This window comes from Scomber japonicus, chromosome 2 (assembly GCF_027409825.1).
Source record: "Scomber japonicus isolate fScoJap1 chromosome 2, fScoJap1.pri, whole genome shotgun sequence".
NCBI lineage: Eukaryota > Metazoa > Chordata > Actinopteri > Scombriformes > Scombridae > Scomber > Scomber japonicus.
The window spans coordinates 28908948-28933560 of NC_070579.1; the positions used below are offsets into that span (position 1 = coordinate 28908948).

The window sequence follows — 24613 nt, forward strand, 5'->3', positions numbered from 1 at the left end:
ATCCGAATCGGCATTGAAGAGTTATTGATCGTTAAATGCATCGGGCCACGCCCCCAAACGTTTGCTAACCAATTACGGACAAACGGTAAGGGTTACCAAAAAATGAAGATAATAGCTGTGTTCGGGGTCCTCTAAACATGTTGTGTACCAAGTTTGATGAAGATTGGATGAAAAATGTGCCAAAAGTAGTAAAAAATGTATTTTTCAAAAGAATCAAAATGGCGGAAATTTTTTTTAGACGCAAATGGGCGTGGCCTATATCAGTCTACTTGGTACCATCCAAGGAACACACTGTGCAAAGATTGTTTGAATACGCCTTACGGTTCATGAGTTATAAGCCAAAATGTAAAACATGTAATAACTGACCACATGGTGGCGCTACAGGTCATTCTTTACAATATGTGAAGCATTTGCTCATGGGCCACCTGTAGTTGAAGTTTGAACACTTTAGCACTTTTACTTCTTGAGATATGAGCTTTCAAACATCGCTCCCATTGACTTTCCATTATAAATTTTAATGTTTTAAAAATGTATATAAAATCAATGGAATATGTTAGAGATATGAAAAGTAATAGCACACATCTCCTTATGGATATGCACAATTTGACATTGAAACGAAGTTGATATGACAAATCGTGTAGGACTAGTTACGCTACGAAAAACGGCGAAATAATAAATAAAGAGCGAAGATAACATAGTGTGGGAGCTTTGCAGCTCCAACACAATAAAGAGCGAAGATAACACTTGATGTTATCTTCGCTTCTTTCAACTTGATGTTGAAACTTGATGTTGAAAGAAGTGTTCTTGGTGTATTTTCATGTGTGTGTGTATGTGTGTGTGTATGTGTGTGTGTGTTTCTAGTATCGGATTGTGGAAAGTGGTGGCAAAGTTCCACAGCAAACCACAGCTGACTTATTCTGCAGAGTTCGAAGTCAGACTAGAAAATGTTGCAATTTCATAAGAAATTGCGTGTGGGAGCTGCAAACTGGCAGACGCATCCCTCGCAAACTGCCAGATGCAGCCGCTGCCACCATTCCTGTTATTGCTACCTTCACTGCAGATTTCTGTTGGAGCAGCAATTATTCAACATTTTGTGGCGCCACCTACAGGTGAAGTTTCATTAAATACCACAAAGGTGTTCAATATCCCCATCTGTACAATTCTGCTGTCATCATAGAAGGTTGACATTAAAAGATATGGAACTTAATAAGTCATATGTTGGTGTTTCACTAATGGCCACAAGGTGGGGCTATTGGCTCCATGTTTCACTATATCGTACACATTGACATGGAGAACTAATGTACCAAGTTTCATTTCATTGAAGACAACAGAACTGTAGGAATATTGTGTTATATAATATTACAGTAGCGCCCCCATTTGGTAAAATTGTATCAAATTTTACATAATGGTACAGTGCCACCATGTGTACAAGATTATCAAATTTTGTGGCGATCCGAATCGGCATTGAAGAGTTATTGATCGTTAAATGCATCGGGCCACGCCCCCAAAAGTTTGCTAACCAATTACGGACAAACGGTAAGGGTTACCAAAAAATGAAGATAATAGCTGTGTTCGGGGTCCTCTAAACATGTTGTGTACCAAGTTTGATGAAGATTGGATGAAAAATGTGCCAAAAGTAGTAAAAAATGTATTTTTCAAAAAAATCAAAATGGCGGAAAATTTTTTTAGACGCAAATGGGCGTGGCCTATATCAGTCTACTTGGTACCATCCAAGGAACACACTGTGCAAAGATTGTTTGAATACGCCTTACGGTTCATGAGTTATAAGCCAAAATGTAAAACATGTAATAACTGACCACATGGTGGCGTTACAGATCATTCTTTACAATATGTGAAGCATTTGCTCATGGGCCACCTGTAGTTGAAGTTTGAACACTTTAGCACTTTTACTTCTTGAGATATGAGCTTTCAAACATCGCTCCCATTGACTTTCCATTATAAATTTTAATGTTTTAAAAAATTATATAAAATCAATGGAATATGTTAGAGATATGAAAAGTAATAGCACACATCTCCTTATGGATATGTACAATTTGACATTGAAACGAAGTTGATACGACAAATCGTGTAGGACTAGTTACGCTACGAAAAACGGCGAAATAATAATAAATAACTAGAAAATTTAGCAATTTCATAAGAAATTGCGTGTGGGAGCTGCAAACTGCCAGACGCATCCCTCGCAAACTGCCAGATGCAGCCGCTGCCACCATTCCTGTTATTGCTACCTTCACTGCAGATTTCTGTTGGAGCAGCAATTATTCAACATTTTGTGGCGCCACCTACAGGTGAAGTTTCATTAAATACCACAAAGGTGTTCAATATCCCCATCTGTACAATTCTGCTGTCATCATAGAAGGTTGACATTAAAAGATATGGAACTTAATAAGTCATATGTTGGTGTTTCACTAATGGCCACAAGGTGGGGATATTGGCTCCATGTTTCACTATATCGTACACATTGACATGGAGAACTAATGTACCAAGTTTCATTTCATTGAAGACAACAGAACTGTAGGAATATTGTGTTATAATATTACAGTAGCGCCCCCATTTGGTAAAATTGTATCAAATTTTACATAATGGTACAGTGCCACCATGTGTACAAGATTATCAAATTTTGTGGCGATCCGAATCGGCATTGAAGAGTTATTGATCGTTAAATGCATCAGGCCACGCCCCCAAAAGTTTGCTAACCAATTACGGACAAACGGTAAGGGTTACCAAAAAATGAAGATAATAGCTGTGTTCGGGGTCCTCTAAACATGTTGTGTAACAAGTTTGATGAAGATTGGATGAAAAATGTGCCAAAAGCAGTAAAAAAATGTATTTTTCAAAAAAATCAAAATGGCGGAAAAATTTTCTAGACGCAAATGGGCGTGGCCTATATCAGTCTACTTGGTACCATCCAAGGAACACACTGTGCAAATATTGTTTGAATACGCCTTACGGTTCATGAGTTATAAGCCAAAATGTAAAACATGTAATAACTGACCACATGGTGGCGCTACAGATCATTCTTTACAATATGTGAAGCATTTGCTCATGGGCCACCTGTAGTTGAAGTTTGAACACTTTAGCACTTTTACTTCTTGAGATATGAGCTTTCAAACATCGCTCCCATTGACTTTCCATTATAAATTTTAATGTTTTAAAAAATTATATAAAATCAATGGAATATGTTAGAGATATGAAAAGTAATAGCACACATCTCCTTATGGATATGTACAATTTGACATTGAAACGAAGTTGATATGACAAATCGTGTAGGACTAGTTACGCTACGAAAAACGGCGAAATAATAATAAATAACTAGAAAATTTAGCAATTTCATAAGAAATTGCGTGTGGGAGCTGCAAACTGGCAGACGCATCCCTCGCAAACTGCCAGATGCAGCCGCTGCCACCATTCCTGTTATTGCTACCTTCACTGCAGATTTCTGTTGGAGCAGCAATTATTCAACATTTTGTGGCGCCACCTACAGGTGAAGTTTCATTAAATACCACAAAGGTGTTCAATATCCCCATCTGTACAATTCTGCTGTCATCATAGAAGGTTGACATTAAAAGATATGGAACTTAATAAGTCATATGTTGGTGTTTCACTAATGGCCACAAGGTGGGGCTATTGGCTCCATGTTTCACTATATCGTACACATTGACATGGAGAACTAATGTACCAAGTTTCATTTCATTGAAGACAACAGAACTGTAGGAATATTGTGTTATAATATTACAGTAGCGCCCCCATTTGGTAAAATTGTATCAAATTTTACATAATGGTACAGTGCCACCATGTGTACAAGATTATCAAATTTTGTGGCGATCCGAATCGGCATTGAAGAGTTATTGATCGTTAAATGCATCAGGCCACGCCCCCAAAAGTTTGCTAACCAATTACGGACAAACGGTAAGGGTTACCAAAAAACGAAGACAATAGCTGTGTTCGGGGTCCTCTAAACATGTTGTGTACCAAGGTTGGTGAAGATTGGAAGAAAAATGTGCCAAAAGTAGTAAAAAATGTATTTTTCAAAAAAATCAAAATGGCGGGAAAATTTTCTAGACGCAAATGGGCGTGGCCTATATCAGTCTACTTGGTACCATCCAAGGAACACACTGTGCAAAGATTGTTTGAATACGCCTTACGGTTCATGAGTTATAAGCCAAAATGTAAAACATGTAATAACTGACCACATGGTGGCGCTACAGATCATTCTTTACAATATGTGAAGCATTTACTCATGGGCCACCTGTAGTTGAAGTTTGAACACTTTAGCACTTTTACTTCTTGAGATATGAGCTTTCAAACATCGCTCCCATTGACTTTCCATTATAAATTTTAATGTTTTAAAAAATTATATAAAATCAATGGAATATGTTAGAGATATGAAAAGTAATAGCACACATCTCCTTATGGATATGTACAATTTGACATTGAAACGAAGTTGATACGACAAATCGTGTAGGACTAGTTACGCTACGAAAAACGGCGAAATAATAATAATAAATAATAAATAAATAAAGAGCGAAGATAACATAGTGTGGGAGCTTTGCAGCTCCCACACAACAATATGGTGAGTCAAAGCAGGGTTCCTCAACCTTTTATTAAAAACACAATGGTATACTTAAAAACATAATGGTGTACTTTCTTTTACATACAGTTTGCGAGGGATGCGTCTGGCAGTTTGCAGCTCCCACACGCAATTTCTTATGAAATTGCAAAATTTTCTAGTTTATTTATTTATTTCGCCGTTTTTCGTAGCGTAACTAGTCCTACACGATTTGTCATATCAACTTCGTTTCAATGTCAAATTGTACATATCCATAAGGAGATGTGTGCTATTACTTTTCATATCTCTAACATATTCCATTGATTTTATATAATTTTTTAAAACATTAAAATTTATAATGGAAAGTCAATGGGAGCGATGTTTGAAAGCTCATATCTCAAGAAGTAAAAGTGCTAAAGTGTTCAAACTTCAACTACAGGTGGCCCATGAGCAAATGCTTCACATATTGTAAAGAATGATCTGTAGCGCCACCATGTGGTCAGTTATTACATGTTTTACATTTTGGCTTATAACTCATGAACCGTAAGGCGTATTCAAACAATCTTTGCACAGTGTGTTCCTTGGATGGTACCAAGTAGACTGATATAGGCCACGCCCATTTGCGTCTAGAAAATTTTCCCGCCATTTTGATTTTTTTGAAAAATACATTTTTTACTACTTTTGGCACATTTTTCATCCAATCTTCACCAAACCTGGTACACAACATGTTTAGAGGACCCCGAACACAGCTATTATCTTCATTTTTTGGTAACCCTTACCGTTTGTCCGTAATTGGTTAGAAAACTTTTGGGGGCGTGGCCTGATGCATTTAACGATCAATAACTCTTCAATGCCGATTCGGATCGCCACAAAATTTGATAATCTTGTACACATGGTGGCACTGTACCATTATGTAAAATTTGATACAAATTTACCAAATGGGGGCGCTACTGTAATATTATAACACAATATTCACATTCATCTGCTAAAAGTGGAACGTTTCTCTGTGCTCACTAAAAATCTGATATTAAAGGGATGGCCTACAAAGTGTGATTGGTACAGTAACATCACAACTGGTGAAGTCAATCCTGGTTCCAATATTCACAAGTGTGATGAGGAAACTTGAAGCCTCCAGTGCACAAACACTGAGAGTGGACTTTACATTGCAGTAATGGTCATCTAATGCCAAGTTATTAAATCTAAATAATAATATAACCATGCTTTCAGTCATTTGCTATTCAAAAGATTAAACACATTACCATAATCTCAATCTCAACAGAGGGATCATCATCATTGTCCCTATCCACAGGCTCCATATGTGGCGTCAGTGCAAACAACCTGTAATGAACTGACAGAGAAAGATTCCTTTTTATTAGTGGTTGAAGGACGGTCAGACAAAGACAAAAAATAGCCAGTGGTGAATGCAAAATTGTGGACAATACATTGTTAAAGACCAATTTGGACATATTGGAGGAATTTGGTGTAATCACAGACTGTGAGAATAACATTGTAAGTGACTTTACTGCTTGAAAAAAGTGCCAAAAAAGTATTTGCCTCTTTTGATAGCTGCAAACTGGGCACATTATTGCTAAGGAAACACAGCATTAACTGACAGATGCTTTTCTAGTGATAATTGGGGGGTATTGCCTCCAGTGCCAGTGCCCCTTTGTGTGTTCACAATAAAGGAGCTAGAACACAATAAGGAAAGAAGCATATTAACATCAGTATGTATTGTGTTTCTCCAGAGCACTGCACTTACCTTTGCTGCCAGGGGTGTAAAGGGTCTTGTCGGTCTGGATGAAGATGTAGCCAGAATGGAAGGACACCAAGACAACTTTCTCCAGCTGTTGGTCAGGGAACTGAGCTTGCAAGTACACGTACTGCTTCATGTCGGGATCTTTACTAAAGTCCTCAGCAGGGATCTGGAACCAGAGACACAAGCAATGTGTGACGAGCAGACTAAGGGTATAACATGTAAAATATCTATCTTGTGTCATGTTAGAAAAATATGTCAGACTAGATGATACATTTTACATGATATATTTTGGTAATGTTACCTAATATCAGTAACATATATTTCAGTATTTCCACATTACCTGAATTTGTTTGAAGCCCTGGAATTTGTTAGTGCTGTTTAGGATAACAGATGTGGACGCCAGCATTTTGGCTCTGGTTGGATAGTTCCTGACCCTGATTTCGACCCTGATGTCATTCTCATCTGTGCAATCTTGACATTCCACAAAGATGTTTTCTGGTGTTCCTACTCGCAACAAGTTGGGGGCAGACATCACTTTCCTGCAGAGCAGAGGGGAGAGAAAGAGACCATATGTAGACAGTGTATAGAAAGAACCACATTGCTGCTCTAGATGAACTAACCTACTGACAAGCTGAGGAACTGACAAACACATTTACTTACAATACATTTTCTGGTTTTTATGTTGCAGATATATTCAAGCACTGAAATCCACACACACACACATATTAATAAAAATGAAAGGTTGTTATGGAAAGTTGCTACTCAACAGATGATTATGTTTTAAGTTTCGTTTCCCTAAATTTGCAAAAGAAAAAAAAAAGAAAAGAAAATCATCTGCTCCAGAATGGACTTCACACACAATGAGTGATCTATTGATTATCTTGACCAAGATCCAGCAGTGGATCAATAAATATTTCATCATTTTTCTTGACTTTGTTAGCTGTACGTGGTAGGATGCAACACTGTGCAAATTCAAAACAACACAAAACAAACTATTGGCTTTGTAAGTCCTTGATTTATGTGACACACTCTGCAACTTTAATTATATAATACTGTACAAAGGTGAAATGGAACTGATTTAAACTAATACTCTAAGTCTTTAATCATAGTAATTTTTCAATTTATCAATAACTTTGATCAATAATCTCTAACATATATATCTGGTCCTAAATGCATTTGCACATATTCTGAAACACTGTTACAATCTAAGAATGAATGCTAGTTTTACAAAAAAAAAAATGTTTTCACTGTCAGTGTTCTTCTATTTAGTTTCCTGGTCTAATAGCTCTCCAGCTGAGCCAGGGATAATTGATAATGCATGATTGCATACACTCTATTTAATATTTTGTTATTCAAATAAACAAGATAGGAAGCACCCAACAGTAACAATAGTACAAATAAAATGAATCCTGTTATTGTACGGTAAAAACAAATATCTCAGTGCAACACATTTATGTAACTGGAATTCAGAATAAGAAATGGAAATACAAGCTCTATTGGCCATGCAAATACATAGTTTTCATCAACCTACATCTACAGTGGTATTTAAAATACATTCAAAAATCTTTGGGCAAGATGCAGGCAATGCCTACATGCTGATGCTGTGGTGTCCTCACAGGCATTACATACAGCAGGCGTTTTCCTGTCTGTCTAATTCATGTCTTTTCACTTCAATTACCTCATGCTTCTTTGAACAGACATTCAAGGAAGAAGGTGTGAAGCTACTGTATGGTGGGTTTACTCACAGTGGAGATCCATCAGCTGAGCAAATCCAAGAGAAAAAGGCTAGTGAGCCCAAGAGCCAGAGCAGAGTCTTACACATCCTCCTGCCTGATCCCATATCTGCTATTTTTCCAACTCTCGCTCTCCTGTGCCTGCTCCTTTTACACTTACCTCCCTCCTCTTGCACCTTTATTTCTCCTCACTACTATTCCAGTTTAGCTCAAGGTTACCAAGACCAACTCTACAGTCTTCAGTCATAACAGCAAACACTGACAGGAGCTGCGACTCTGACCTGTGGTTCTTTAGCATGGCTCTGTAACACTTCTCGTAACATTAACAAACAAAAAGAGATTGATGTCTCTTATGTGGCAGTGTAAACGTTCTGTTTTTTATGTTTCACATATCTGGAACACACTCCCAGCAGACTGCAGGTTTGCTGCAACTCTCAAGATTGTTTCCGTTTGCAACTGCTTTTATTAAACCAAATATTTAACAATGCACTGTATTTTTTTATTCTCCTGTTTTATCCATCTTGTGCTGTTTTAACCCTTTTTAATTGTATCTAAATATGTTTTTATATTGGCATGTGTTGCCTGTATTGATGAATTTAATGCTTTAGGTAAAGCACTTTCAATTGCTTTGTTGTTGAAATGAATTACAAATAAACTTGCCTTGCCAAAATAAACAGCAGGGCTACGACTATGTGCTGGCACTTCCCAAAGGCGCACCCTCACACACACAGGAGAGCCTCTTATAGGAAAGATGCTAACCTGGCTACAACACATGTAAAAACAAAAGTGTTAAGTGCTGTTGGACTCCCCACACAATTCCACAAAATTTGGTAAAAACATCCATGGTTTTCAGATGATGAATCAGACTGACATCATGAGGTTGACATTTGTTTTAAATGAAGGAATTTATAAAAATATGAAAAACTAAAAGTCTTCCAAGTAAAAAGGACGTAATGAACAGACCAGGGATGCATTCAAGAGTACTGAGTAAAATGTACTCCCTACCAGTGGCATGCACAGACTTGGGCAGGGGCAAAAAGAAAAAAAAGGGCACATACAGCACATTCTCGCCACTGAAGAGGGCACTTTAGCACACGTTTTTGCCACCCAAGAGGGCAGTTTAGTGTGTTTTGCCAACCAGGAGGGCACTTTAGCATGTGCTTTGACTCCCAAGAGGGCAGTTTAGCGCATGTTTTTGAAATGGATTAGATGTCAATTGTGGAGGAAACGTTGGATGCCCAACATGCCATTCTCCACAACCTGAACCTAATTTATTAAACAGGCCCACAACTTCCTGCATTCGCACTGAACATTGGCACTAGGTTAAAACCATGTGACGTAATTTTTAAATATGAATTTGGGGTCAACAGATCTATTGTACACACGTGTACATAGGCAGTCAGCACTGTACTCCTTGTTTGTGGGAGAGATGTGGTAAAGAGTCATGCAGGGGGTGAGAAAGGAGTGAATGCAGATGTTGTTGAAGTTGCAATAAATATTGCAGTCGTTATAGTCTATTTCTATAATGACAGCTCCCTTTTTCAATTGTTTGTGGGGTTAAACCACTGAAAATGCTTTACTCTTTTGTTTGATATTTTCTTTTCTTATTTCCAGCATAGCAGACACAACACAGAGGTGGAAGGATGGGAGTTTTATTTCATGGGATAGTCCAAGGACAATTGTTGATAGTTTTGTAGTTACTGGCTGTTAGATGTTGCACTGAGAACAGATGAGAACCAACTCTACAGACAATCAGGTGATGCTGTCAAAAAGGGAAAAATAATTACTTGGAGGAAATGGATAGCCATTATGGCACTTAACAAATAAATACATGTAGTGAAATGCTCTGACTTGTAGATGCATTTTAATTGGCAAGTAAAACAAATGTTTCACATGATTATTGTGGAAAGGTCAATATCTATAAATCAACATGAAAGCTGCCAAACAGTACATGAACATCTCCATCAGTATTTTCACTGTTCTGTTTGACAAGCCTTTTTTCCTCTGGTCTATTGTACTACATACTGTGTTAGGGTTAGGGCCAGCATTAGGGTTGCACTGATGATTTGTTTTTCTTTGGAGCATGAATCTCAAATTCTGAAAGTTGTTATTTGCTGTTATATTTTGTCAATATGTTGTATTATTGTGTGTCATGTGATCCCATATGGGATGGACCATTTTTTGTTATGACAGGAAAAATTCAAATGAATGAAACTTCCAGTTGAACTTACTAAAGCTTATATATATATATACAGTAACCTGACAGTAATCACTACAGTAATTACCTATATCAATTTAAGACACAGACAATGGGAATATGACCATTACATTTTAATCAACACAGTCTGATGAACACACATTTTTAACTTTTACATCACTTACATTGTAGTAATTTACATTTTGCACAAAATAACAGTTTATTTTAAATGAACACTTTATTTCCTTCAGTTTTACTTCTGCAGACATCCAAAGAATTCAAACTGCTGGGCCATCTCCTCCATGCCCAAACAGGTCGCTCTGTGTTCCTCAGTTTGACACTCTGCGCCTGTGGGCCAGTACTCAATCCAGGACCTCTCGCCGAGCACATACTGATACCTGAGGAGAACATTTGTTCATGTAGTCAGCTACCTGTAGTTCACTGGATTAAACTTTTTTGATTGAAGTGTAGAACAGAGGGAGATGCATGACTCCCTTCCTTCCATAACAAGCTAACTCTGCACCAAACTAAGCTGCACAAGACAGGCAAACCTGATTTTGTGTAATTTAGTAATAGAAAGCAGTGAAAAAGTAGAAGTGTTAAAAGGAGACAACGTTATTGGGGTAGTGGTGGTGGGGGTACACACAAAGAACAAACTTACGTTTGATGCTCTTCATCTCTGTTAATATCTTTGGATGTGCCCATGATAAGGAAGCTTTTTCCAACCTGCAGATCTAAAGCCTCTCGGCAGTGTGGATAACTGAGGAACAAACGAACTTTATCCAGAGGACCCACATCATCATTTCCTGTAATTTCAATGAAGGAGAAGAGAAAGAAGATGCTTAAGGAATGAATGCATAACTAAAGGTGTAGTATGAAACATTATTATTGTATTCCCACATATTCCAAGTGGAATTATACTTAAAGCAACATATTTAGAAATGTTCAACTTCTCTTCCTGGCGGCTTTCACAACAGGAACAATACCATAATTATATACAGCATGTATGGTGAGTATGAAGCTACAGCATGAGCCATCAAAGTCAGCTTAGCATAAAGACAGCTAGTCAGGCTGTGTCCAAAGATAACAAAATCTAACTGCCAGCACTTCTAAATTTCTAATGAACATGTTGTATCTCATTTGTTTAACCTGTGGTGAAGTGCAAAAGCAATGACTGATCGTTTTGATGGGGCAGGGGAGAGTGGTATCAATCTTCTCATCTCACTCAATTTCTCAAATTTTCCAAAATGTCAAACTCTCTTCAAATTTGAAATATATAAGATAGTGGCAAAAAATTACGACACCTTCAACTTCAAATTGTTTTGAAGGTTCAAAGCAGATAAATACCCACCTTCCTTGATGACTTGCACTACCCGCATTGAGTAAACGTCAGTGGTACCAGAGTCCTGAAATGCCTCCAGACTCACTTTGTATGCTGAGGACAGACAAGTTACTGATGTTAGCTCATGTGCTCCCATACTTATTTAACACAAATGACAAAAAATGTAGTCCATTTACATTTCTTACCAAAATCAATTTTGGTGTCTGGTGTACTCTCACATAACTTAGATGTGCGCTGCTCGTTGGGGATGTCGCCCTTTTTCTGCATACTGCAGTTCTCTGGAAACAGACAAAAGGCACAAAATAAATACACAACTAATGACCTGTTAAGTTGATGGGTGAGTACAGCTGTAATCAAAGTCACAATTTAGTTTTGTCAGCAATATATTCTTTTGTTCAGAGTGCAGGTGTTTTTGATTACTACATTACTCTGCAAATATTTTAGGCACTTTATTTAGATTTGTATCCATCATACAATACCATTTCAGAGGAATCGAATTGGTCCCAAATTCATTCTGCAGCATGACAACAACCCCAAACATACAACCAGAGTCATAAAGGTCTAAGTGCCTAAAACTTCACAGTATGTTACCATCTAATGATTTACAGTAAACTCAAGTCTGGGATCATCTACTTTGTTAGAACATAAAGGGGCATTTTATTGATTTAATACATATTTACCCATCCAAGCTTTACTACTCAGCTTGTGAAAACATTCTTTTTAGTCTTGCAAGCAATGTCTGTCAGTCGGTGCATCACTTTGGTCCAGATTGAAATATTTTAACTATGAATTGCCATGAAATTTGGTACAAACATTAAAGTTTCCCCTCAGAATGAATTGCAATCACTACTTAGTCTTTAGTGCTAATCAGCAAATATTAGGGTGCATGGTAATCATTATGGCTGAGTAACATCAGCAAGTCAACATTGTTATACAGAGCATGTAACTTCAGAGTCACTCTCGGCTTCAAGTTCCCTATCTTTAATCATGTGCAATATTAAGTGTTATAGTTAACAGACAATGCAGAATGATCAAACATAAAGTAGAATTAAAACTGCAAGCAGTGATGAACGGGCCCTCGCGCCCCCACGCACCGCCTTGTACGCGCATGTCGGTGCATGCTGCAGTCACATGGCAGACACAGCGGGCACGTAGACGTCTTGGCACCGGGGCTTGTAATGAACACTGTGTGATGGGGCTAAGTCACATTGCATGTGTCCACTAGGTGGCGCTAGAGATCACCCACCAATTACATGTCATGTTGCAGTGTGTGATGTGGAGAACACATCCTGTAAATTTCATGTAAATCGGATAATGTTTGTCATATGAGGCTGACTTCCTGTGTCCAGTAGGTGGCGCTGTGTATATGAAGCAGTATTGATGCATAGATGTGTTCAGGGCGGGACCCTCTACATGCGTGAGCAATTTGGTGTAGGTGGGACAATGTCTGTAGGAGTTATAAGGACTTCCTGCTTCATGGCGAAGCATCGAAATTGTTTGCACAGCCACGCCCAACAGGAAGAAGTCATAAAAAAGCTTTTGATAACTTGTCATCTCCAATGTCTCAAGCTGACTCTGTGTGAATTTGAAGTGGATGGGATGAAATCTCTAGGACTAGTGCGTTCAAATATGAGGCCTGGAAATGACCACAAAACTCACCAAAATTGAGCATTTTTCCCAAGATGGCCGACTTCCTGTTGGACTTAGGGTATGGGTCCAAATGGCGTTTTTGTGCGTCTGGAGATGATACATAAACCTACCGAATTTCATTCTTCTATGTCAATCGGGAAGTCTGAGGTTCAATTATGAAATATTCAAGGGGGCGCTATTGAGCCATTTAGTCACGGCCATCCCATTGAAGTATATAGGATGTGAAATGACCCCACTCCAGACGTGTGTGTTGAGTTTCGTTACCGTGGAGGCATCCTTTGCCTCTGAAAACTGTAATCGTATTTCATGGCGTTGAATGCGTTGTCATGGCAACAGTATTTGATGATGGGTCACGAGTTGCAGAATGTAGCATCACCAAGGTCTTATGTCTCAGCTGAGTCAATTTCAGGTGTAAATACTTAAAATTATGGGAGTAATTAGTGAAAGAATGAAGCAAGTGACTTCCTGTTGCCAGTAGGTGGCGCTATGACTGTCACTAAATATGAGACTGTACATGTGTTCAGACCAGGACACTGAACAAGCATATTAAATTTGGAAAAGCTCAGACCATGTGGAGTCAAGTTATGAGGGTTTGAATTTTCATGGCGAAGGATCGAAATTCGCCACGTCACCACGGCAACCAGGAATGACGAGGGAAAAAGCTTTTGATAAGTATTCATCTCCAATGTCTCAAGATGATCCTGTGTGAATTTGAAGTGGGTGGGATGAAGATTATGGGAGTAATTAGTGAAAGAATGAAGCAAGTGACTTCCTGTTGCCAGTAGGGGGCGCTATGACTGTCACTAAATACGAGACTGTACATGTGTTCAGAGCAGGACCCTGAACAGGCATCTGAAATTTGGAAAAGCTCAGACAATGTGGAGTCAAGTTATGAGGGTTTGAAATTTCATGGCGAAGCATCGAAATTCGCCGCATCACCACGGCAACCAGGAATGACGGGGGGAAAAACCTTTTCATAACTTTTCATCTCCAATGTCTCAAGATGACTCTGTGTGAATTTGAAGTGGAATGGAAGAAAACTCTAGGAGTAGTGCATTCAAATATGATGCCACAATTTGCATTAAAATCAATATTTTGATTCAAAATGGCCGACTTCCTGTTGGTGTTAGGGTATGTGTCCAAGAGACTTTTTGGTGCGTCTTGACATGTTGAACATGTGTACCAAGTTTCGTTTCTCTATATCAATCTGTCACGAGGGGCTCGCTTTTATTGATTTTGCAGGTGGCGCTAGAGAGCCATTTTGGCACGCCCATTTGTGCAAACCATAAAATATCGAAATTTTCGCCAGGTCTGGCTTGCGTGCAAACTTTGGTGAGTATCGGGGCACGTTCAGGGGGGCAAATAGGCCGTCGTCGTGCAAGAAAAAGAAAAATAATAATAATTAAAACTGCAAGCAGTGATGAACGGGCCCTCGCGCCCCCATGCACCGCCCCGTACTCGCATGTCGGTGCGTGCTGCAGTCACACGGAAGACACAGCGGGCACGTAGACGTCTTGGCACCGGGGCTTGTAATGAACATGGTGTGATGGGGCTAAGTCACATTGCATGTGTCCACTAGGTGGCGCTAGAGATCACCCACCAATTACATGTCATGTTGCAGTGTGTGATGTAGAGAACACATCCTCTAAATTTCATGTAAATCGGATAATGTTTGTCATATGAGGCTGACTTCCTGTGTCCAGTAGGTGGCGCTGTGTATATGAAGCTGTATTGATGCATAGATGTGTTCAGGGCGGGACCCTCTACATGTGTGATCAATTTGGTGTAGGTGGGACAATGTCTGTAGGAGTTATAAGGACTTCCTGCTTTATGGCGAAGCATCGAAATTGTTTGCACAGCCACGCCCAACAGGAAGAAGTCATAAAAAAGCTTTTGATAACTTGTCATCTCCAATGTCTCAAGATGACTCTGTGCGAATGTGAAGTGGATGGGATGAAATCTCTAGGACTAGTGCGTTCAAATATGAGGCCTGGAAATGACCAAAACACTCACCAAAATTGAGCATTTTCCCAAGATGGCCGACTTCCTGTTGGTCTTAGGGTATGGGTCCAAATGGCGTTTTTGTGCGTCTGGAGATGATACATAAACCTACCGAATTTCATTCTTCTATGTCAATGGGGAAGTCTGAGGTTCAATTTTGAAATATTCAAGGGGGCGCTATTGAGCCATTTAGTCACGGCCATCCCATTGAAGTATATAGGATGTTAAATGACCACACTCCAGACGTGTGTGTTGAGTTTCGTTACCGTGGAGGCATCCTTTGCCCCTGAAAAGTGTAATCGTATTTCATGGCGTTGAATGCGTTGTCATGGCAACAGTATTTGATGATGGGTCACGAGTTGCAGAATGTAGCATCACCAAGGTCTTATGTCTCAGCTGAGTCAATTTCAGGTGGAAATACTTAAGATTATGGGAGTAATTAGTGAAAGAATGAAGCAAGTGACTTCCTGTTGCCAGTAGGGGGCGCTATGACTGTCACAAAATATGAGACTGCACATGTGTTCAGACTGGGACACTGAACAAGCATCTGAAATTCGGAGAAGCTCAGACCATGTGGAGTCAAGTTATGAGGGTTTGAATTTTCATGGCGAAGGATCGAAATTCGTCGCGTCACCACGGCAACCAGGAATGACGAGGGAAAAAGCTTTTGATAACTTGTCATCTCCAATGTCTCAAGATGATCCTGTGTGAATTTGAAGTGGATGGGATGAAGATTATGGGAGTAATTAGTGAAAGAATGAAGCAAGTGACTTCCTGTTGCCAGTAGGGGGCGCTATGACTGTCACTAAATATGAGACTGTACATGTGTTCAGACTAGGACGCTGAACAAGCATATTAAATTTGGTAAAGCTCAGACCATGTGAAGTCAAGTTATGAGGGTTTGAATTTTCATGGCGAAGGATCGAAATTCGCCGCGTCACCACGGCAACCAGGAATGACGGGGGAAAAAGCTTTTGATAACTTGTCATCTCCAATGTCTCAAGATGACTCTGTGCGAATTTGAAGTGGATGGGAAGAAAACTCTAGGAGTAGTGCGTTCAAATATGATGCCACAATTTGCATTAAAATCAATATTTAGATTCAAAATGGCCGACTTCCTGTTGGTGTTAGGGTATGTGTCCAAGAGACTTTTTGGTGCGTCTTGACATGTTGAACATGTGTACCAAGTTTCGTTTCTCTATGTCAATCTGTCACGAGGGGCTCGCTTGTATTGATTTTGTAGGGGGCGCTAGAGAGCCATTTTGGCACGCCCATTTGTGCAAACCATAAAATATCGAAATTTTCGCCGGGTCTGGCTTGCGTGCAGACTTTGGTGAGTTTCGGGGCACGTTCAGGGGGGCAAAAAGGCCGTCGTCGGGAGAGAAAAAAAATAATAATAATAATAATAATAATAATAATCATGGCAAAAACAATAGGGCTTCGCGCTGGTCAGCGCTCGGGCCCTAATTAAAGCTGCAAGCAGCGATGATCGGGCCCAAGCCCCCCCACGCACCGCCCCGTACGCGCATGTCGGTGCGTGCTGCAGTCACACGGCAGACACAGCGGGCACGTAGACGTCTTGGCACCCGGGCTTGTAATGAATGTTGTGTGATGGGGCTAAGTCACATTGCATGTGTCCACTAGGCGGCGCTAGAGATCACCCACCAATTATATGTCATGTTGTAGTGTGTGATGTGGAGAACACATCCTGTAAATTTCATGTAAATCGGATAATGTTTGTCATATGAGGCTGACTTCCTGTGTCCAGTAGGTGGTGCTGTGTATATGAAGCAGTATTGATGCATAGATGTGTTCAGGGCGGGACCCTCTACATGTGTGATCAATTTGGTGTAGGTGGGACAATGTCTGTAGGAGTTACAAGGACTTCCTGCTTCATGGCGAAGCATCGAAATTGTTTGCACAGCCACGCTTAACAGGAAGAAGTCATAAAAAAGATTTTGATGACTGGCGTTATGTCTCAGCTGAGTCAATTTCAGGTGTAAATACCTAAGATTATTGGAGTAATTAGTGAAAGAATGAAGCAAGTGACTTCCTCTTGCTAGTAGGTGGCGCTATGACTGTCACTAAATATGAGACTGTACATGTGTTCAGAGCAGGACGCTGAACAAGCATATAAAATTTGGAAAAGCTCAGACCATGTGGAGTCAAGTTATGAGGGTTTGAAATTTCATGGCGAGACATCGAAAATCGCCACGTCACCACGGCAACCAGGAATGACGGACAAAAAAGCTTTTGATAACTTTTCATCTCCAATGTCTCAAGATGACTATGTGTGAATTTGAAGTGGATGGGATGAAATCTCTGGGACTAGTTCGTTCAAATATGATGCCACAATCGGCATTAAAATCAATACTTTGATTCAAAATGGCCGACTTCCTGTTGGAGTGACGTCATGGGCACCCAGACGTTTTTTGTGCGTCTTGACATGATGAACATGTGTACCAAGTTTCGTTTCTCTATGTCAATCTGTGGCGAGGGGATCGATGTTTTTCATTTCTCAAGGGGGCGCTACAGAGCCATTTTGCCACGCCCATTTACAAAAACCATAAAATATGAAATTTTTGGGCAAGTCTGGCTTGCTTTGGTGGATTTGGAAAAGCTCAGACCATGTGGAGTCAAGTTATGAGGGTTTTAAATTTCATGGCGAGGCATCGAAATTCGCCACGTCACCACGGCAACCAGGAATGACGGGCGAAAAAGCTTTTGATAACTTTTCATCTCCAATGTCTCAAGATGACTCTGTGCGAATTTGAAGTGGATGGGATGAAATCTGTAGGACTAGTTTGTTCAAATATGATGCCTGGAAATGACAAAAAAATTAACCAAAATATAGCATTTTTCCCAAGATGGCCGACTTCCTGTTGGACTTAGGGTATGGGTCCAAATGGCGTTTTTGTGCGTCTGGAGATGATACATAAACCTACCGAATTTCATTCTTCTATGTCAATCGGGAAGGCTGAGGTTCAATTTTGAAATATTCAAGGGGGCGCTATTGAGCCGTTTAGTCACACCCATCCCATTGAAGTATATAGGATGTTGAATGAACCCACTCCAGACGTGTGTGTTGAGTTTCATTACCGTGGACGCATCCTTTGCCCCTAAAAACTGTAATCGTATTTTCATGGCGTTGAATGTGTTGTCATGGCAACGGTATTTGATGATGGGTCATGAGTTGCAGAATGTAGCATCACCAAGGTCTTATGTCTCAGCTGAGTTAATTTCAGGTATAAATACTTAAGATTATGGGAGTAATCAGTGAAAGACTGAAGCAAGTGACTTCCTGTTGCCAGTAGGTGGCGCTATGACTGTCACTAAATATGAGACTGTACATGTGGTCAGACCAGGACGCTGAACAAGCATATTGAATTTGGAAAAGCTGAGACCATGTGGAGTCAAGTTATGAGGGTTTGAAATTTCATGGCGAAGGATCGAATGGTGAAGGAAATTGTCGGCGCCGCCACGGCCAAACCGGATCCCTAATCAGAAAGTTTTTGATAACTTTTCATCTCCAATGTCTCAAGATGTTTCTGAGTGAATTTGAAGTCGGTCGGATTAAATCCCTAGGACGAGTTCGCTCAAATGCGATGCGTGGAAATCGCCGAAATCGCGGCAAAAACGCATATTCGATACAAAATGGCCGACTTCCTGTAGGAGTGAGGGTATGGGTCCAAGAGACTTTTTTGTGTGTCTTGACACCATACATATGTGTACCGAATTTCGTTTGTCTAGGACAATCTCAGGGGTGGGGCTCGCTTTTTTAAATTTTCTAGGGGGCGCTACAGAGCCATTTTGCCACCGCCATTTTGGCGGACCTTAAAATATCAAATTTTTCGCCGGGCCGAACATGATTGCACATTTTGGTGACTTTTTGGGCACGTTTAGGGGGGCAAAAACGCGTTTGTTTAGGCAGAACGATAATAATAATTAAAACTGCAAGCAGTGATGAACGGGCCCTCGCGTCCCCATGCATGTCGGGCTGCGGCTCGGTCGCAGAATGTAGCATCACCAAGGTCTTATGTCTCAGCTGAGTTAATTTCAGGTGTAAATACTTAAGATTATGGGAGTAATTAGTCAACGAATGAAGCAAGTGACTTCCTGTTGCCAGTAGGTGGCGCTATGACTGTCAGTAAATATGAGACTGTACATGTGTTCAGACCAGGACGCTGAACGAGCATATTAAATTTGGAAAAGCTCAGAGCATGTGGAGTGAAGTTATAAGGGTTTGAAATTTCATGGCGAGACATCGAAATTCGCCACTTCACCACTGCAACCAGGAATGACGGACGAAAAAGCTTTTGATAACTTTTCATCTCCGATGTCTCAAGATGACTCTGTGTGAATATGAAGTGGATGGGATGAAATCTCTAGGACTAGTTGGTTCAAATATGATGCGTGGAAATGACCAAAAAATGCACCAAAATATAGCATTTTTCCCAAGATGGCCGACTTCCTGTTGGACTTAGGGTATGGGTCCAAATGGCGTTTTTGTGCGTCCGGAGATGATACATAAACCTACCGAATTTCATTCTTCTATGTCAATCGGGAAGGCTGAGGTTCAATTTTGAAATATTCAAGGGGGCGCTATTGAGCCATTTTGTCACGCCCATCCCATTGAAGTATATAGGATGTTAAATTAACCCACTCCAGACGTGTGTGTTGAGTTTCGTTACCGTGGAGGCATCTTTTGTTTCAGAAAACTGTAATCGTATTTTCATGGCGTTGAATGCGTTGTCATGGCAACAGTATTTGATGATGGGTCACGAGTTGCAGAATGTGGCATCACCAAGGTCTTATGTCTCAGCTGAGTCAATTTCAGGTGTAAATACTTAAGATTATGGGAGTAATTAGTGAAAGAATGAAGCAAGTGACTTCCTGTTGCCAGTAGGGGGCGCTATGACTGTCACAAAATATGAGACTGCACATGTGTTCAGACTGGGACACTGAACGAGCAAAGTAAATTTGGAAAAGCTCAGACCATGTGGAGTCAAGTTATGAGGGTTTGAAATTTAATGGCGAAGGATCGAAATTCGCCGCGTCACCACGGCAACCAGGAATGACGGGGGAAAAAGCTTTTGATAACTTTTCATCTCCAATGTCTCAAGATGACTCTGTGTGAATTTGAAGTGGATGGGAAGAAAACTCTAGGACTAGTTCGCACAAATATGATGGCACAATCTGCATTAAAATCAATAATTTGATTCAAAATGGCCGACTTCCTGTTGGTGTTAGGTTATGGGTCCAAGAGACTTTTTGGTGCGTCTTGACATGATGAACATGTGTACCGAATTTCGTTTCTCTATGTCAATCTGTGGCGAGGGGCTCGATTTTCTTGATTTTGCAGGGGGCGCTAGAGAGCCATTTTGCCACGCCCATTTATGCAAACCATAAAATATCAAATTTTTCGCCGGGTCTGGCTTGCATGGAAACTTTGGTGACTTTTCAGGCACGTTCAGGGGGGCAAAAAGGCCGTTACTTTGTCAGAAGAAAAATAAAGGGGAATTAAAACTGCAAGCAGTGATGAACGGGCCCTCGCGCCCCCACGCATGTCGGGCTGCGGCTCGGTCGCAGAATGTAGCATCACCAAGGTCTCATGTCTCAGCTGAGTTAATTTCAGGTGTAAATACTTAAGATTATGGGAGTAATTAGTGAAAGAATGAAGCAAGTGACTTCCTGTTGCCAGTAGGGGGCGCTATGACTGTCACAAAATATGAGACTGTACATGTGTTCAGACCGGGACGCTGAACAAGCATCTGAAATTTGGTAAAGCTCAGACCATGTGGAGTCAAGTTATGAGGGTTTGAAATTTCATGGCGAAGGATCGAAATTCGCCGCGTCACCACGGCAACCAGGAATGACGTGGGAAAAAGCTTTTGATAACTTTTCATCTCCAATGTCTCAAGATGAATTTGAAGTGGATTGGAAGAAAATTGTAGGAGTAGTGCGTTCAAATATGATGCCACAATTTGCATTAAAATCAATATTTAGATTCAAAATGGCCGACTTCCTGTTGGTGTTAGGGTATGTGTCCAAGAGACTTTTTGGTGCGTCTTGACATGATGAACATGTGTACCGAATTTCGTTTCTCTATGTCAATCTATCACGAGGGGCTCGCTTTTATTGATTTTGTAGGGGGCGCTAGAGAGCCATTTTGCCTCGCTGATTCATGCAAACCATAAAATATCAAATTTTTCGCCGGGTCTGACTAGCATGCAAACTTTGGTGAGTTTCGGGGCACGTTTAAGGGGGCAAAAAGGCAGTTACTTTGTCAGAAGAAAAATAAAGAGAATAATAATAATAATTAAAACTGCAAGCAGTGATGAACGGGCCCTCGCGCCCCCACGCACCGCCCCGTACTCGCATGTCGGTGCATGCTGCAGTCACACGGCAGTCACAGCGGGCACGTAGACGTCTTGTCACCTGGGCTTGTAATGAATGTTGTGTGATGGGGCTAAGTCACATTGCATGTGTCCACTAGGTGGCGCTAGAGATCACCCACCAATTATATGTCATGTTGCAGTGTATGATGTGGAGAACACATCATGTAAATTTCATATAAATCGGATAATGTTTGTCATATGAGGCTTACTTCCTGTGTCCAGTAGGTGGCGCTGTGTATTTGACACAGTATTGATGCATAGATGTGTTCAGGGCGGTACCCTCTCCATGCATGATGAATTTGGTGTAGACAGGACAATGTCTGTAGGAGTTATAAGGACTTCCTGCCTAATGGCGAAGCATCGAAATTGTCCGCACAGCCACGCCCAACAGTAAGAAGTCATAAAAAAGATTTTGATAAGTGGCGTTATGTCTTAGCTGAGTCAATTTCAGGTGTAAATACTTAAGATTATGAGAGTAATTAGTGAAAGAATGAAGCAAGTGACTTCCTGTTGCCAGTAGGTGGCGCTATTACTGTCACTAAATATGAGACTGTACATGTGTTCAGACCAGGACGCTGAACAAGCATATTACATTTGGAAAAGCTCAGACCATGTGGAGTCAAGTTATGAGGGTTTGAAATATCATGGCGAGACATCGAAATTCGCCATGTCACCATGGCAACCAGGAATGATGGACGAAAAAGCTTTTGATAACTTTTCATCTCCAATGTCTCAAGATGATTGTGTGTGAATTTGAAGTGGATGGGATGAAATCCCTAGGACTAGTTTGTTCAAGTATGATGCGTGGAAATGACCAAAACACTCACCAAAATTGAGCATTTTTCCCAAGATGGCCGACTTCCTGTTGGACTTAGGGTATGGGTCTAAATGGCGTTTTTGTGCGTCTGGAGATGATACATAAACCTGCCGAATTTCATTCTTCTATGTCAATCGGGAAGGCTGAGGTTCAATTTTGAAATATTCAAGGGGGCGCTATTGAGCCGTTTAGTCACGCCCATCCCAATGAAGTATATAGGATGTTAAATGACCCCACTCCAGATGTGTGTGTTGAGTTTCATTACCGTAAAGGCATCCTTTGCCTCTGAAAACTGTAATCGTATTTTCATGGCGTTGAATGCGTTGTCATGGCAACAGTATTTGATGATGGGTCATGAGTTGCAGAATGTAGCATCACCAAGGTCTTATGTCTCAGCTGAGTGAATTTCAGGTGTAAATACTTAAGATTATGGGAGTAATTAATGAACAAATGACGCAAGTGACTTCCTGTTGCCAGTAGGTGGCGCTATGACTGTCACTAAATATGAGACTGTACATGTGTTCAGACCGGGACACTGAACAAGCATCTCAAATTTGGGAAAGCTCAGACCATGTGGAGTCAAGTTATGAGGGTTTGAAATTTCATGGCGAAGCATCGAAATTCGCCGCGTCACCACGGCAACCAGGAATGACGGACAAAAAAGCTTTTGATAACTTTTCATCTCCAATGTCTCAAGATGACTCTGTGTGAATTTCAAGTGGATGGGATGAAATCTCTAGGACAAGTTCGCTCAAATATGATGCCAGATTCAGCATTAAAATCAATATTTCGATTCAAAATGGCCGACTTCCTGTTGGTGTTAGAGTATGTGTCCAAGAGACTTTTTGGTGCGTCTTGACATGATGAACATGTGTACCAAGTTTCGTTTCTCTATGTCAATCTGTGGCGAGGGGCTCGATTTTCTTGATTTTGTAGGGGGCGCTAGAGAGCCATTATGGCACGCCCATTTATGTAGACCATAAAATATCAAATTTTTCGCCGGGTCTGGCTTGCGTGGAAACTTTGGTGACTTTTAAGGCACGTTCAGGGGGTCAAAAAGGCCGTCACTTTGTCAGAAGAAAAAAAAAATGAATAATAATCATGGCAAAAACAATAGGGCTTCGCGCTGGTCAGCGCTCGGGCCCTAATTAAAGCTGCAAGCAGCGATGATCGGGCCCAAGCCCCCCCACGCACCGCCCCGTACGCGCATGTCGGTGCGTGCTGCAGTCACACGGCAGACACAGCGGGCACGTAGACGTCTTGGCACCCGGGCTTGTAATGAACGTTGTGTGATGGGGCTAAGTCACAGTGCATGTGTCCACTAGGCGGCGCTAGAGATCACCCACCAATTATATGTCATGTTGCAGTGTGTGATGTGGAGAACACATCCTGTAAATTTCATGTAAATCGGATAATGTTTGTCATATGAGGTTGACTTCCTGTGTCCAGTAGGTGGCGCTGTGTATATGAAGCCGTATTGATGCATAGATGTGTTCAGGGCGGGACCCTCTACATGTGTGATCAATTTGGTGTAGGTGGGACAATGTCTGTAGGAGTTATAAGGACTTCCTGCTTTATGGCGAAGCATCGAAATTGTTTGCACAGCCACGCCCAACAGGAAGAAGTCATCAAAAAGATTTTGATGACAGGCGTTATGTCTCAGCTGAGTTAATTTCAGGTATAAATACTTAATATTATGGGAGTAATCAGTGAAAGACTGAAGGAAGTGACTTCCTGTTGCCAGTAGGTGGCGCTATGACTGTCACTAAATATGAGACTGTACATGTGTTCAGACCGGGACACTGAACAAGCATATGAAATTTGGAAAAGCTCAGACCATGTGGAGTCAAGTTATGAGGGTTTTAAATTTCATGGCGAAGGATCGAATGGTGAAGGAAATTGTCGGCGCCGCCACAGCCAAACCGGATCCCTAATCAAAAAGTTCTTGATAAATTTTCATCTCCAATGTCTCAAGATGTTTCTGAGTGAATTTGAAGTCGGTTGGATTAAATCTGTAGGAGGAGTTAGCTGAAATGCGATGCGTATTCGATACAAAATGGCCGACTTCCTGTAGGAATGAGGGTATGGGTCCAAGAGACTTTTTTGTACGTCTTTCCACGATACATATATGTAGCGAATTTCGTTTGTCTAG

At 40.7% G+C, this 24613-nt stretch overlaps 2 protein-coding genes across 3 annotated transcripts in view; both read right to left on the reverse strand.

Annotated features, from left to right (window-relative positions):
- The window catches only part of LOC128371262 (complement C3-like), a 28573-nt gene extending 19889 nt beyond the window's left edge, over positions 1 to 8684 (reverse strand). Inside the window, exons 1-5 of one of the 2 annotated variants that reach the window (XM_053331536.1) lie at positions 8446 to 8683; positions 8069 to 8403; positions 6664 to 6862; positions 6327 to 6489; positions 5827 to 5915 (exon numbers count right to left, since the gene is read on the reverse strand). In XM_053331536.1, the coding sequence (XP_053187511.1) occupies positions 5827 to 5915; positions 6327 to 6489; positions 6664 to 6862; positions 8069 to 8163 (546 nt within the window). In that variant the 5' untranslated portion in view covers positions 8164 to 8403; positions 8446 to 8683. Of the gene's footprint in view, positions 1 to 5826; positions 5916 to 6326; positions 6490 to 6663; positions 6863 to 8068; positions 8404 to 8445 lie in introns of both variants that reach the window. The other variant, XM_053331545.1, reaches the window with a different exon arrangement.
- Positions 8685 to 10372: 1688 nt separating this feature from the next.
- LOC128371468 (complement C3-like) overlaps positions 10373 to 24613 on the reverse strand; it is a 33390-nt gene continuing 19149 nt past the window's right edge. The window contains exons 40-43 of the mRNA XM_053331799.1: positions 11781 to 11873; positions 11605 to 11688; positions 10915 to 11059; positions 10373 to 10651 (exon numbers count right to left, since the gene is read on the reverse strand). Of these exons, the coding sequence (XP_053187774.1) occupies positions 10507 to 10651; positions 10915 to 11059; positions 11605 to 11688; positions 11781 to 11873 (467 nt within the window). The 3' untranslated portion in view covers positions 10373 to 10506. The remainder of the gene's footprint in view (positions 10652 to 10914; positions 11060 to 11604; positions 11689 to 11780; positions 11874 to 24613) is intronic.